The sequence below is a fragment of the Anoplopoma fimbria genome, chromosome 4, assembly GCF_027596085.1.
Source record: "Anoplopoma fimbria isolate UVic2021 breed Golden Eagle Sablefish chromosome 4, Afim_UVic_2022, whole genome shotgun sequence".
Classification (NCBI taxonomy): domain Eukaryota; kingdom Metazoa; phylum Chordata; class Actinopteri; order Perciformes; family Anoplopomatidae; genus Anoplopoma; species Anoplopoma fimbria.
The window spans coordinates 22,285,643-22,299,367 of record NC_072452.1 but is presented as its reverse complement, the minus strand read 5'-3'; the positions used below and the strand labels follow the sequence as shown (position 1 = coordinate 22,299,367).

Sequence of the window (13,725 nt, the reverse complement as noted above, 5' to 3'; positions counted from 1 at the left end):
CCGAGGCTGTAACTAAACCAGTGGTGTAACTAAACCTGAAGAGCAGTGCGTCTCCCAAGAGTTCACTGAATCTGGTGCTGAACTGATGAAATATTATGATATGTTTATACAGAGTTTATAGAGAGTTTATATCCCAGTATTTGTCTCAGACTGCAAAGGAAAATTCTAGGATGATGTACAATTAGGACAGTGACTACATAATATGACAATTCAATTAAAAAATGTAATATTGTTGTCAAAAAATGTCCTGTATTTCAGTAGTTTTTACTTACTTCAGTTCGACACAAACAAACAGAAATATGAAGAAAATACATCCCAGCAAAACTATATATAATGACTAAAAAGGCTAAAAGAAAAAAAAAAAGCAACTGGCCTATGTGGGTCAAAAGCAAATATGTCTTTGAAATGGTTTTGAAAAAGAATTAACAATAAACTACTCCAAAGCTTGGCTGTTCTCCAAGAGAACGCTTCATCAAATCGGCATACTATCTTTCCTAAATCTTACCAAGTAGTTTTGTGCCCAATATTGACCAAACCAAATGTCAAAATTTGAGGACTCATCCAAATGAAAGAGAGCTGCGGTAAACATGTAGGAACAGTTACTGTTTTAAACTGAAGTTTCATTCATTGTGTTTCAAATCTTAGGATACAAAGCTAGTTTGAAAATCCTCAAGGCCAGTCTCAGTGTCTAATTCAAAGACGCCGCAACAGAGATCGAACCTGTGACCTCTTTGTTTCAGGACGGACCCTCCAACCACATCTGGGGGGGGGGGCGGAACAACAACAGGACATGGACGGACTACAGGCCCGTCCGTCTCCCATGTTATCTGAGCGACAGTGCAGCCTGGAAGGAACCATGGGAAAGGGCCAGGAAAAAGGTGGGTCTATTGTCCGAGCATCCTGCTGGATCTGACTGACGCTCATTGTTTGACCGGAGGCCTTGTTGGGTTTTTTTCTTCGTATGATTTTCTGGTAACATCCTCTCAGATCATCACATGTACAGTGTAACATTACTGGACCAACAAATCGAGTCTATTGTGTGAATGTGACACATTAAATATACACATTGAAGGACATCATATCCAAACCTGTTTATATATCTTTTTAATACCTCAACAGTCAAGTAGATGTGTCTATTTGCCGTCCTTTAATTATTATTATTATTACTTTTATTACCAGCTGCGACAGCGACGCTGTTAATGTTTTCACATTGTGAGCCTGAGAGTGTTTATAACTGTCTGTGGACAGATTTCATCACCGCAATAGACACAGCTGTGTACGAGGCAGTCAAACTTTAGAGGTGGGAAGTTGATATCAAAATGAAGGCTGAGTTTGAGGATGGATGTGGTCCGAGCAAAGGCGGAGACATTTAAGGTTTAAGAAGTGAGGAAGGGGCCGAAAAGTTACGCCCCTGGTTCAATTTGGTAAGGATCAATTTGTGTTAAAACTCTTTAAAAGCATTCTAAGAATTGGTTTAGTTTAAGACATTTTGGAAAATGATTGCCCCGTCAATATCTAAATAAGAAAACTAAGACAGGAAGCGTTTTAAATACTAAATTAAATGGATCAATTGAATTTAACCTATATAACTGTTTTCTTTTTTTTAGGGGGAGGACACAAAAGGTGAACACAACACTTCATCATCTTTATCTTTTACTATACATCTTTTTAGTTGACATGAATCAGGTGCTTTATAATTAAATTTACAAAATGTTGTCCTGGAGACACTTACTGTAGCCCGAACCACCACAGAGGTGGTTTTTGAGTACCCTGCCAGATGTTTATATTTCTATCTGTCTGTCCTGTGGACAGTTTTTTGTCACATCTTGCATCACAACTGTTCAAGATACATTGACAAAACTTGTGGTGTGTAGTTAAGATCAAAATGAAGGCTGGGTTTGAAGATGGGAGTGGTCTGAGCAAAGACACCTGCAGTTGTTGGGTAGGAAGTCGGGAATCGGCCATTGGTCCCCCACTTAACGCTGATTTGACGTTGCGGCTGGTGTGATCCAACTGTAAGATGGTCTCTAGTTTAGCACTGTTTTTCGGTCTCTAACAACTCCTGAGAGAAATATTTGCCTCTTCAGCTCTTAAATGGCCCACTGTGTTCACCATATAGTCTCATGTGTTTGTCTGCTGTTTGGTGCTGAGAAGGCAGAGTACAGTTTTGGTTTGAAAACAGCCTCCTGCTGCGGCCGAAAACAACCCGATGTGAGCGGTGAGACTGAACCAAAACAGTAGAGTTGTGGGCCTCACGTTAAAGCTGAGGGGAGCTGCAGATTGGGATCGTAATGCAAGTTCATCACTACAAAGAGCGAACCATTTTGCGTTGCTACATTGTTATTTGACATTTGAATGTTATGAAAATGTAAATTATAGGTGCTCTAAAGACATTGTTTTTTTTAATTGAGTGGATGGATGGCTTCAGGTCTTCATTCATGTCCTTTTGGAATATGAGTTATAGTGTGTTACATTAGAAGCACGCTATTGTTGTAAAGGTATATCTTCCATAAGTCTGGACTGAGTCTCTTTTGTTATTTGTCACTTCTGTATGGGCGACCGGACTTGTTTCCCCTTTGGCGATTAATAAAGTTATCCAAATATCTATCAATGTGGTCTGTATAAGCAGAAATGAATTACTGTCCCCAATAACTTGGAATAAGACTAAAAAACGTTCAACTGGGTGGTTAAATTATATGTTAATATTTTTAGAATATTCAGTTTTCTGGAATAAATGTGCCTCAAACAAGAAAAAAATGCATTTTGTGTATGATTTTTTGTCCTTTCTCTCTCTATTCAGTGACTGAGAGCTGCTTTATAATGAATTAAATAAATAACAGGCAAAAGGCATTCAGCTAAGTTAACAGTAATGACGGCAGTTATCTAAGGATAAGGTGACTTTTCCTCCTTCTTTTCAAAACTATCAGTCTGTCCGCTCACCATTATTCTTTAATGGGGGGGGTAAATAAGGGAAGCAGAAGCTAATGTCATTCAGTCCTTTCAGTGACTGGCAGCATTATGAAAATATGAAATGTTTTTGTTTTCAATGTAAGAGCTCCGAGTGACGTTTTACGGGTCCACAAAAAGCAGATGTCTGTTCACTGTGAATCACAATAACAACTTATCAACATATCAGAGACTCAGCCTTATAAATAATAATGCTGTTTAGTCATTCAATAACAAATATATATACTCATTTAGGACTCCATTGTTTTGTTTGCTTTGTTGTTTGGGTAAGTGGGAAAGAGCTTGAATGATGATTTTATATTTTGATAATTTAATGGACTCTGTTAACATCAACACTTTCCAATCTATACTTATATATTCATTTATTAATTAATTAATTAGCTGTGAAGATTCATTGAGGCTGATATTAACAGAAAACAAGGATTAATATCTAAACATCTACAACAGATGAAGAGTCGCTGTCCTCTCCTACACTGTTAACATGTTTTTTAATAACTGTTTAATTGATTTTAAAGCCTTTTGTTCAGTTTTACATCATTAACACGAAGTTGTGACGAAGCCTTTCCAGTGATACCTGCAGTGGCTTGTTTTCCCTGATGGTCGATAAATCCAACAGTAATGGTTCAGATAAGGGCAGCGTGATACACCTTTCTGGTAAATACTCTCAGCCAGTTTCACACACAAACACTGTAAAACGTTTCTGTGTAACCAACAATGTAAACTTCATGGGGAGTTCATTCTTGAAGAATGTTTTAGAATGATGCGATGCTTTGATGAGATGAAAAACAGAATTTTTTTGTTTGAATTAATTCTAATTATACATTTTTGTCAATTGACTAAATCATTATTCAACTATTCATTTTTAATTCTTAAAGGAAAACTACGGCATCAGAATCTTAGATGTATTAATAGAATATTTTTATGAATGGTTTTGTACTTAGATAAAGCTTTATTGTTGTAACAAAGCTTTTGTTTGTTTATATTTGTTTGGCACACTCTATGCCTTTATGTTGGTTATATCATATATGGGGAATTTAAATAGTTTTGTGTTGTTACTGAGGTAGTTTTGTTGTATTACGACTATCTTGCTCTCATGACTGTATTAGTGTATTGATATGAAGACATATTATCCTTCGTTTGGAATTTTAGCTGATCAAATAGATCTGTCTTAACATGAAATCCTGGGCTTTGTTGTTTACAATATGGATTGAAAATACTTGCTAGAATGATGACATGTAGAGGATGAATCAATCATCAATAAATCCACGACATTGTTGTCAATACAAAGTTTAAATCACTTTTCAAGCCACTCAAATGTAAAAGGGACAGTTCCTCCTAAAAACAAAAATACATTTTCCCTATTACCTGTAGTGCTATCAATCAATCTTGATTGTTTTGGTGTGAGTTGCCTAGTTCTGGAGATATCGTCCGTAGAGATGTCGGCCTTCTCTTAATAAAATTGGACTAGATGGAACTCGGCCTGAGGTGATCAAAAGCACCCAAAAAAATACATTTTGGAAGGAACTTAGGACATTAGTTCCATTACATTACAAAGCGACTTACAATCAGTAGTATATTACATATCATTCACCCATTCACACACTGATGACAGGCTACCATGCAAGGTGCCACCATCAGACTCTAACTAACATTCATGCAACATCCAGTCCACACCGATGGCAAGCCTTCGGGAGCAACTTGGGGTTAAGTGTCTTGCCCAAGGACACATCGACTGGAACTTCGAACCACCGACCCTCTGATTGGAGAACTACCTTGCTCTCCACTACGCCACAGCCGCCCAAAAAGAAAATGTTCACAACAAGGTTTGTGGATTATCTTGAGTAACCGAGTCATGATTTCTGAAAAGACACATAGCTTTTGAGTATTTCAAAATATATTTTGGCACTTTAAGAGTCTCATCATATTTGATAGGACAGACAACATCTACCGCCAAGATCTCCAACACTCACGCCAAAACAAGCTACATTGATAAGTAGCAGGAAGAATATGTATTTTGAATTTTGGGGAGAACGTTCCCTTTAAGACAGCTGCTTTTTATTCGTCTTACATGATGTTGACGAATGTCTGTTGGTCACACAAAACAAACTATTTGACGACATAACCTTTTACAATATTCTGACACTTTATACACCGAACATCAATAATCTTCATGCTAATCATTGATCAAAATCATTATTTGCGTATCTAACATCTTGAAAACTAAAAACTTCCTTTGTGTGTTCTCGTCGGCTCATCCTTAATCCCGCTCTCTGAACCATCCAGCTCAGTGCCAACTTGACCTCCACATCATAAGCCTATTCATGTCAATCTGACACGTCATGCTGATGGGAACAGATCCACTTTGCCCCTGACAGGAACAAGGGATTTGGCCATAATGAACACTCCAGTTCCTCCAGTTCCACAGTGGAGCCAATGAGTCAGGTCTGCGGGCCCATTTTGAATAATGAGAATGAGTCTAACTATGTGCAATAGACACACAAGAGTCCAGTGAATGGCCTGCCAATCACCGTTACTGATTGCATGTGTGTCCACTGAGGAAGAGTGTGAACGTTTGACCCACTGTCAGCAGCAGCAGCGGCCCCACGGGTGTTATTACGGCGCCGCCATTAAAATGCTTTTGTTTTTGCTTCTGTTTCACCCTCTGTGTTGTAGTTTTACTTACAGTGTTATTTTGTGTCGCCGCTCTCCTCTGCTGAATATTAATGCCGACTATGCTAATGGCCTTACACCGGCTGAGGTCGGCCAGGCTCCTCCTCTGAATGTTAAACCGCTGCCTCATTTGCATACGCTTAAGTGTCAAATTCCCCCACAAATCATCGCAGCTGCCTCCGTGCGGCGAGGGGCCAGTGCCCCCAGAGCGACGGCACAGAAACAATGTGGTCACGCCGCATGCGTGGCATCAAATCCACATCAAAGCCTGTTTAGATTGCCAGGTCACAGCGGGTTCACGTTGTGTAAAATGAAGGTAATGGGATCGCAGTCAGCCTCGTGCAGAAATACAGCCAGGCAGGTAATAAGTATGAATGGAGCAGGTAATAAGGTTGGGATAGAAACAGACCCGGAGTCATCACAGGAGCAGGACTGCTTAAGCTGCAGCACAGTTATCGGTTCAAAGGTGAACGCTGATCCCAGGCAAGCACGCAGTACTCGTTGTGTCGATGTTGTGGTTTTTTTTTATTCCTTCTTATTTCTGAGAGCACAGCAGGTGAAAAGGTTGTTAACTGAGAAGGCACAGAAAGCAGCCCGTCAGCATGTTTTGGAGGAAGAGTTTCACCTAAAACTCAAAAAGCCGTGTTAACAAGGCGAAAGCAGACAACATGAGGTGACATTATACATTTCTATTTGTGGAATTTGAATCAGATAAAACATCATGTTAGTGTTTCAAACGACAACTCTCAAAGGGGAATTTGTCGTTTTCTGATATAGTGCATCATCATCACTCTATTCAGCTTAAACAATTAGTTGATTCACTTATTAAAGATAACTATTTGAATGCTATTTTTATAATTAATGATCATTTAAGTCATTTTTCAAGATAAAATGCCCCTCAAGATATGCTACATTTCTTCACTTCACTGACACTAAAATGAAAACAGACAAGAAAGCACCGTGTGTTTTAAGAAACTGTGATTATGAAAAATGTCTTTTGACATTATAGAAATGTAATGATTCATGCAAAAATTGAACTGCAGATTGATCAATGAAAATACTCATTAGTTCATCATCACTACAGTAAAGCTGAACGGATCAGTTGATTATTTGATTAGTCAACTACTTTGATGATCAATTCATCTTTTGTGTCAGTCTTTTAAAGGCACAATTAGTAGGATTTGTCGGTGTGATGTGTAAGCATAAAATTAAAAGTAGGCCCCGCCTCCTCGGCTTAACGAGGGTTTACGATGCTCAGCAGCGAGAGAAAACCAACTCCAGACTCACTTCTTCTGTTTACTTCACATTTCTATATTTATGTTTTACGTTGTGTCCACCATTTTTGTAGGTTCCCTTTTGGATACTTATGATCTGCCACCTGATCGTTTTTAGAGCTTGACCCCCAGAAACATCCTGAACACAGCAAAATAAAAAAAACTACAGACAAAGCGCAAGATCTCTGCAGATACAGACACCACCACAAACTTTTAGAGGGTCATAAGTGATGATTTAGACGGGTTGTTCTTGTATGAGTCTATACATTGTTTTTTAGGAAGTCGTTGTGCCTTTAAGTAATAACATTCTACACATTCTCTGGTTGCAGCTTCTCCAATGTGATTGATCTCTGTTTTATATGATTGTAAACTGAATATCTTTGAGTTTTGGTCGGACTAAACAGGACATTTTTCACTTTTTCCTGAGATTTTGTTGACTAACTGATGATTTGCTTAATTGAGGAAGTAGTTTAATAAAGTAGATCACTCAGCAGATTAATTGAAAATGAAAATAATCATGTATTGCAGCCCTATAATGAGCTATGAGCCTCATAGCTCAAAGCAAACACTCCATGTTGGATATGTGTACACCTAAAAGTAAACTACCAAACACCAAAAAACAACCTCTCTAATGCACTGAACACCACCCAAATTGACTCTTTAATGGCACAAGAGCATCTGAGGGTGAATTATTTTTTCTGGTAAAGTTCATCCCCCTGGCTTTTAAAAAGATTGAACAGATGCTGTAAACATTTCCCACTAAAAGTTCCAGTCGGTGCAACGATACTTGGTGTGAGACATCAAATCAAAAGAGTAAAACCAGAGTAGCATGTCTCTGCCTAATTCTAACAAGTTGTTATTTCACTCCCGCAGGATTTACTGCCTGCTCTGCTATATATGTCACTTATACGGGTGCAGACTATAGCCTCCTCTGGGGGTAAGAAAGTCTCCTCCGAGTGTCAAGTCCTTGAGTCCTGCGTCTGCCAGCGTGAGCAGCGGTTGCACCACCAGCCAAGCAGATTCAAAAGGCACACTCATGAATAAGACAAATGGAAGAATTTCTACCAGAAGAGTGACTCCAGTCGACTCCTTCAACACTTTCTCTAGAAGGCGGTGTCATACTGAGGCTTAGTCAGCTCCCCCCGTTTAAAAGAACTACTCGGAGCGAGAGGGAATGCAAACTATAGTGAGTCATTTTGCTTCGACGGCCTGCCAGCCGCCGCGATGTTAAGTACGCTCGGAGTCATTCTCATTCTCAACAATGGAAGTCCTTTCACGATGTTAAGCATCTTTACGTGATAATTCTGACAAGACGGCTACTCGCAACGCTTGAAATCGGTTTTTGACTGGGATCAACAATATATATAGCAACAAACAGTCAAAGAAAGGCTTTAATATGTCTCTTCACACTTAAATCCAACAGAGGAATTAACACTGTTATATGTTCTTTGGATTTGTTTCATATACTTTCTGTCTTCTTGTGTACGTTTAAAGTATCCCTGTGCATAATGACAGATCTAAAAGGATTCCCAGCCCTTTTTAAACAGCTCGAAAAACAAAGTTGTTGTTGTTTTATCATCTAGGAGCTCATGACTTTTCCTGATTTTATGAGAATTGCTCAAGTTTCAGAAGTCTGCTACAGAAAATGATGAATTATTTAATGTGTCAGCTGCAAAATATTGCCAAATAATATGTTTTTTTTATTGTTGTTGGTGTAGACAGTCCTTTACTTGCAGCATTATGATCCAAAATTCTAAATAAATCTATTTGTACTTCCCTTATAGGAGTACAGGTGTTGCACCTCTCTGCATACATGAGTAACATCACTATGTAGGACACATTTCTTTGTCTGTGAATGGCATTTCTTGCAAACAAAATTATGTTTTATGTTTTTATTCATGCTTTGGGATAAACATATGAAACATGACATGTTTCTTTTTTTGCTGTAATACCAATACTTTATGCTCATTTCCATATTTTGTTGCCTTCATCAAATTTACAAGCCCAGTTAGTGGCAAAGGGAAGGATTACCGCTTCAGTACTTTTGAAAAAAATCTAATGATTTTGCAATTAATTATTTCCTCATATACAGCAGTAAGATCTAAGTCAGTAGAGCCAATGTCAAAAAAGCACAAGGGTAAAATATCGTCGTATAAATTCAAAACTGAGTTAATCAAACTGATTCTTTGATAAAACACCAGTCCGCTGCCAGCCGTTTATATCAAACACAGAAGGATATGGATCTGCAACAGCTGCTCGCAGCAAAACCTTGATGAAATATTCAAGAAACTATTCACCAGGACAATTCAGCTATTTTCCTTCTAATGGAATCCAGATTTTGGGCAAGAAACATTCCAAACTTCCTGTTTTTGTAACAGAAATCATCGTGACCCTGCGCTGATACTGACACTGGCCGAATGTGAGCTGAATGTTAAAGTCTTCTTGTAGGAGTTGGGCTGAGCAGCGAGAGGCAGCAGAATGACCCCTTCAGGCACGCATCACCATTAAGGGACCAGCAGATAACCTCGCTTTACAGGAAGTAAACCATCTGCTTCATGAAGCATATATATTTTTACACTTTTCTTTTCATCTGGGTGTTAGTTGGAAGTCTAGAAAGAAAAAGTCTCAGTAGAGTTAGAAAGAGACAATTTCATATTCTACATTCAGCTCTGTAAAGACAGAGTTCTATAACAATCTTTTCACTTTTTCCTAAAATATATATTTTTTTCAAATGCAAAAGGTTTGTGTAAATAGATAGCGACAGTTTTGCATTTATGAAGATAATTGCTATATAATTTCGTTAAAAGCCTAAACTGAGTCGTATGGCACATCTGGATGCAAACAAATTTCAAAAGCTGGATGCATTTATTTCCCCATTATAAGACACTACTTCTCCCTCATTATATGCACCACCTGCATTTCAATCAAACAATGAGCACATCGCTAAAGAGAAGACGTATTATAGACTGCCACGCTGAAGACAGAAGACGGGGAGGAGAATGAAGATGCTATGAACACCAACGTGAACAAAAAACTAATTATATTATTATGCAATTATATAATTTAGTCTGAGGAGATGGAGGTAATGGTTTAAACTGATGTGTGTCTGCTTAACGTTCGTTTGTGTGCTCACATTCATGGAACTCATGCATGTGTTGTACGTGCTTTATCATGTGTGTGTGTGTGTGTGTGTGTGTGTGTGTGTGTGTTTGTGCACGTACAAATATGTGCATGCATCCGTGTGAGTTTGTGCATGTGTGTGTGTGTGTGTGTGTGTGTGTGTGTGTGTGTGTGTGTGTGTGTGTGTGTGTGTGTGTGTGTGTGTGCATGGTGATTGCACTTGGTGTCTGGGTATGTGTGGTGCGGGTGTTGAGGTCCACTGGGGCTCGGACCACTCCGTATGAATAATGCATCAGACCGGGCCGTTGCATCTCAGCAACATCGCCTTGGTCTGCTTAAAGTTGCAAGTTCCTCTTGCAGAAAAAGTCGGCATCATTGCTGCAGCAGCTCGGCTGGAGTCGGGCTCTAAAACCAGATATCCTAAAATGACTGCAACGATTTCATATGGAATCATTTCATTATGATATATGTATCCAGAACAACTCAGTTTTGTACATTTAGTAATGTCTCACCGGGAATCAAGATCCATCCACAAAGCATCCAGCAGAAACCAGAACTCACATTATTTAAAGAATTAGATATTCTCAGCTAAAACAATGAGTTGATTTATATAGAATTCATTTCATTTCAAATGGCAAAATTCACAGGTTTTCATATTCTACTGTGATAGTAAGGTGAATATGTTTTGGTTCTGAACTGCAGGTCAGACAAAGCAAGACACCGACACTGAGAACCTGTGATTGGGATTTTTTCTATTTACTGATATCCTATAGACAAAATGATTCATTATTAATTCAGAACCAATTGGTAAACTAATAATGAAAATAATCCCTAGTTGCAATCCTAACATTTATAAAAAGACAGTTAGGCTGCTAAACGGTGCTTTTTATTGCATTTAGCGGCTCTCTCTTCTCCTAAACATGCGTCTCGAGGAAGACTTGACATGTTGGATGAACTTCTTATCTGCAGATTTACACATTCCAGATCACAAACAGATGCTGAAGACAGATGCTTGCTATGTAATTCACAGTGGGATCACCAAAGGTTTAGTCTGAATGACACTGCCCGCCACTCAACGCCTGACAAGTTGAAGCATCAGAAAAACTGACATGAAATAAAAGTCACACTGGTGCAATTATATCGCCATCATCTTACTTTTTGCAATCAGGGTCACTTTCATTGAGGAAACTTCATCCACAGACACAGTGATGCATCAGGAATCAGGAATCACAGCACACATCAAACACTTCACCACAGTGGGTAAACTCTGCATTCTTGTCTGTCTTAAGCTGTTGCAGTTTTTTTTAACCAAACACATATGCAAATATATGAAGAAAAAAAACAAACAGGCAATATGGAAATATATGCAAATTATTTAAATGCACTTGAAACAGCCACTTTGCCTTATGCAGCCTGGTTCCGACATCCTTACTGTCTTATATTTGTAAATGACTTGCTGTATTAATATGTCTCACTGTTATTCTTAAATCTGATGAGTTTTTTTTTTAATAATGACTATAACCTTCACATTTCAGATTTCTGCTGTGCAGTTTCACCTGATGTATTACTCCAGGTGGGTCACTCAACTCATACCAGACACAAGAAACACAAGTCATGAATTTTACATTTCAAACAACTTAATTTGCCACGTGAACGCATCCCCATCCCCATCCCCAATATCATCATCTTCTTTTTTTTTTTTTTTTTTTTTTTTTTTTTGCTATACAAAACATGACTTCAGATGATGTTATTTTCTTGCAGCCTGTTTACTTTCACCTCAGGAATGTTTGGCACTTTTTGCACCGCATCCACACCTCCTGAGTGCCAGACCCTCAATACCTCTCTCCCTTCACTCTCCCTCCTCCAGCCCCGACATCCCGTCCCCTTCTCCGGACCCTCCACAGCCTCCCACTAACCTCCCCACCGGTGCATGCATCATCTATCCTCCAACCCAACCTCCTCCTCCTCTCCTCCTCCTCCCCTCCTCACCTCTGTGCGCGTCTGCAGCCTCTTGTTCATCTCGTAGATCCGATACTCGGGCTGGACCATGTAGGGCGAGTGTCTCCTGTAGAAGGGTCCGAAAGGAGACGAGTAGAACGGGTCGTGGGTTGGGTTGGACATGGTGGCTCCTGGAAAGGCGCACGGCGCAATTTCAACATCCAGCGGGCACAGCAGCGCACACTGGAGCGCGATGCTCTCCGAAGAAGCCCCCCAGCAGGAAGCAGCCGCTGTCGAGTCTGAGCTGCACTCTGCAAGTTGGCCTGCCTAGTTCTCTGCTATAGCGTGGAGCTGGAAGAGGAGGAGGAGGAGGAGGAGGGGAGGAAGAGGAGGAGGAGAGGAGAGGAGGAGGGGGAGGAACAGGAGATGGAGGGAGGGCAGATTGGAGGGGGAGGAGGGAAGTCGTTTCCTGTTCCCTCAAGACCAACACTCAGTTTTGCACTCTTGCAAAGTTCAAGTAAGATCTCTCTGTGTGTGTGCATGTGTGGTTCTTTGTGTGTTTTCTGCTCTAAATCAATGCATTGTTTTTTTGGGGGGGGGGGGTTTACACTCATGTATTTATGCTGTAAACATAATGAAAGTCACATAAAGGTTAAGAATGTGTGAAAAAACAGGAATCTATGTTTTTCTTAAATTCCTAGAAGAATTAAATACACGTTCAACAACTCTGAGGTGTTAATGAGATGAAACACGAACTTGACAAAACTGATTGATCCCTGTAAAGTACAATGGTCCGATGGGTTCAGATAAAACAAGTTTAAAAACGCTCTGTTACAATGCCTGATGTGAGTTTATGGGCTAAACATATCGACTAGAATAAGAATCTGCGGCATATCAGAAATATATTTGGTACTATAAAGAAAACGCATAGAAAAATACTGCTCCTGGTTATGTTCTAATTTGTTGACAGTTAAAAACGTGAATAAAGATTTGAATCTTCAGTGTTGTCAATATCATAATATTACTATTAGATAACTTGATTAAGTTATTTCATGACTTTTGAAACATATTTTCTGGAAGATTGTCTTCAAAATAAAAACAAAAATCTTTCAGGTTTTTTGTCTGAAACAAAAAATCAAATGAAAGAATATCTTGTCTGTAAAAAAAGTTGAATATTCTTCCTCCTGAGCGATAAACTAAACTCTATGAGTTAAAGACACAGTGAGTAATGAGAGCATGCTGAGAAACACAGCTGACCAGCCTGCGCTCATAAAAGCTGCCCATTTTATATGTAGCATGATTTCATACTAGTGTATTGATCGTGTTTCCTTCAGTCGATGCTGCTAATGACAGAATATCAGTACCTGGCTAGTTATGCAATAAGTGGCATAATTTGTGATTAAGGGAAGGTGGTGGGGCTGCTCTGTCTGCTGTAGTGGAGAGTCTGAAATCCACAATGTCACTCTGAATGTTAACAAGCCAAAACATGTGAGACCCGTCAGATTTTCCATTTAATTCAGTAACATGTGCACACCGGTTGGTCGATAATGGATGGCCGTAACTGTGAAGCCACTGTGTGTAAGATTTAGCAAATTTACGATATTACATTCAGTGTTCCACCATGAGTTGTATTAGAAATAATACATTGTAGCACTTAGACAATATGCAAACTAAAATATAAAGTATGGGCAATAAACTTTCTGCATTTAAATATAAATGCATTTTTTTATTAATTGTTGATCATTGCCTTGGGCAA

General features: G+C 39.1%; 1 protein-coding gene across 5 annotated transcripts in view; it reads right to left on the bottom strand.

The window, feature by feature from the left end:
- ldb2a (LIM domain binding 2a) overlaps window positions 1–12,272 on the bottom strand; it is an 87,873-nt gene extending 75,601 nt beyond the window's left edge. For all 5 annotated transcript variants that reach the window (XM_054597224.1, XM_054597227.1, XM_054597226.1 and 2 more), the window contains exon 1: window positions 12,021–12,272. In XM_054597224.1, the coding sequence (XP_054453199.1) occupies window positions 12,021–12,152 (132 nt within the window). In that variant the 5' untranslated portion in view covers window positions 12,153–12,272. The remainder of the gene's footprint in view (window positions 1–12,020) is intronic.
- Between the last annotated feature and the right edge of the window lie 1,453 nt (window positions 12,273–13,725).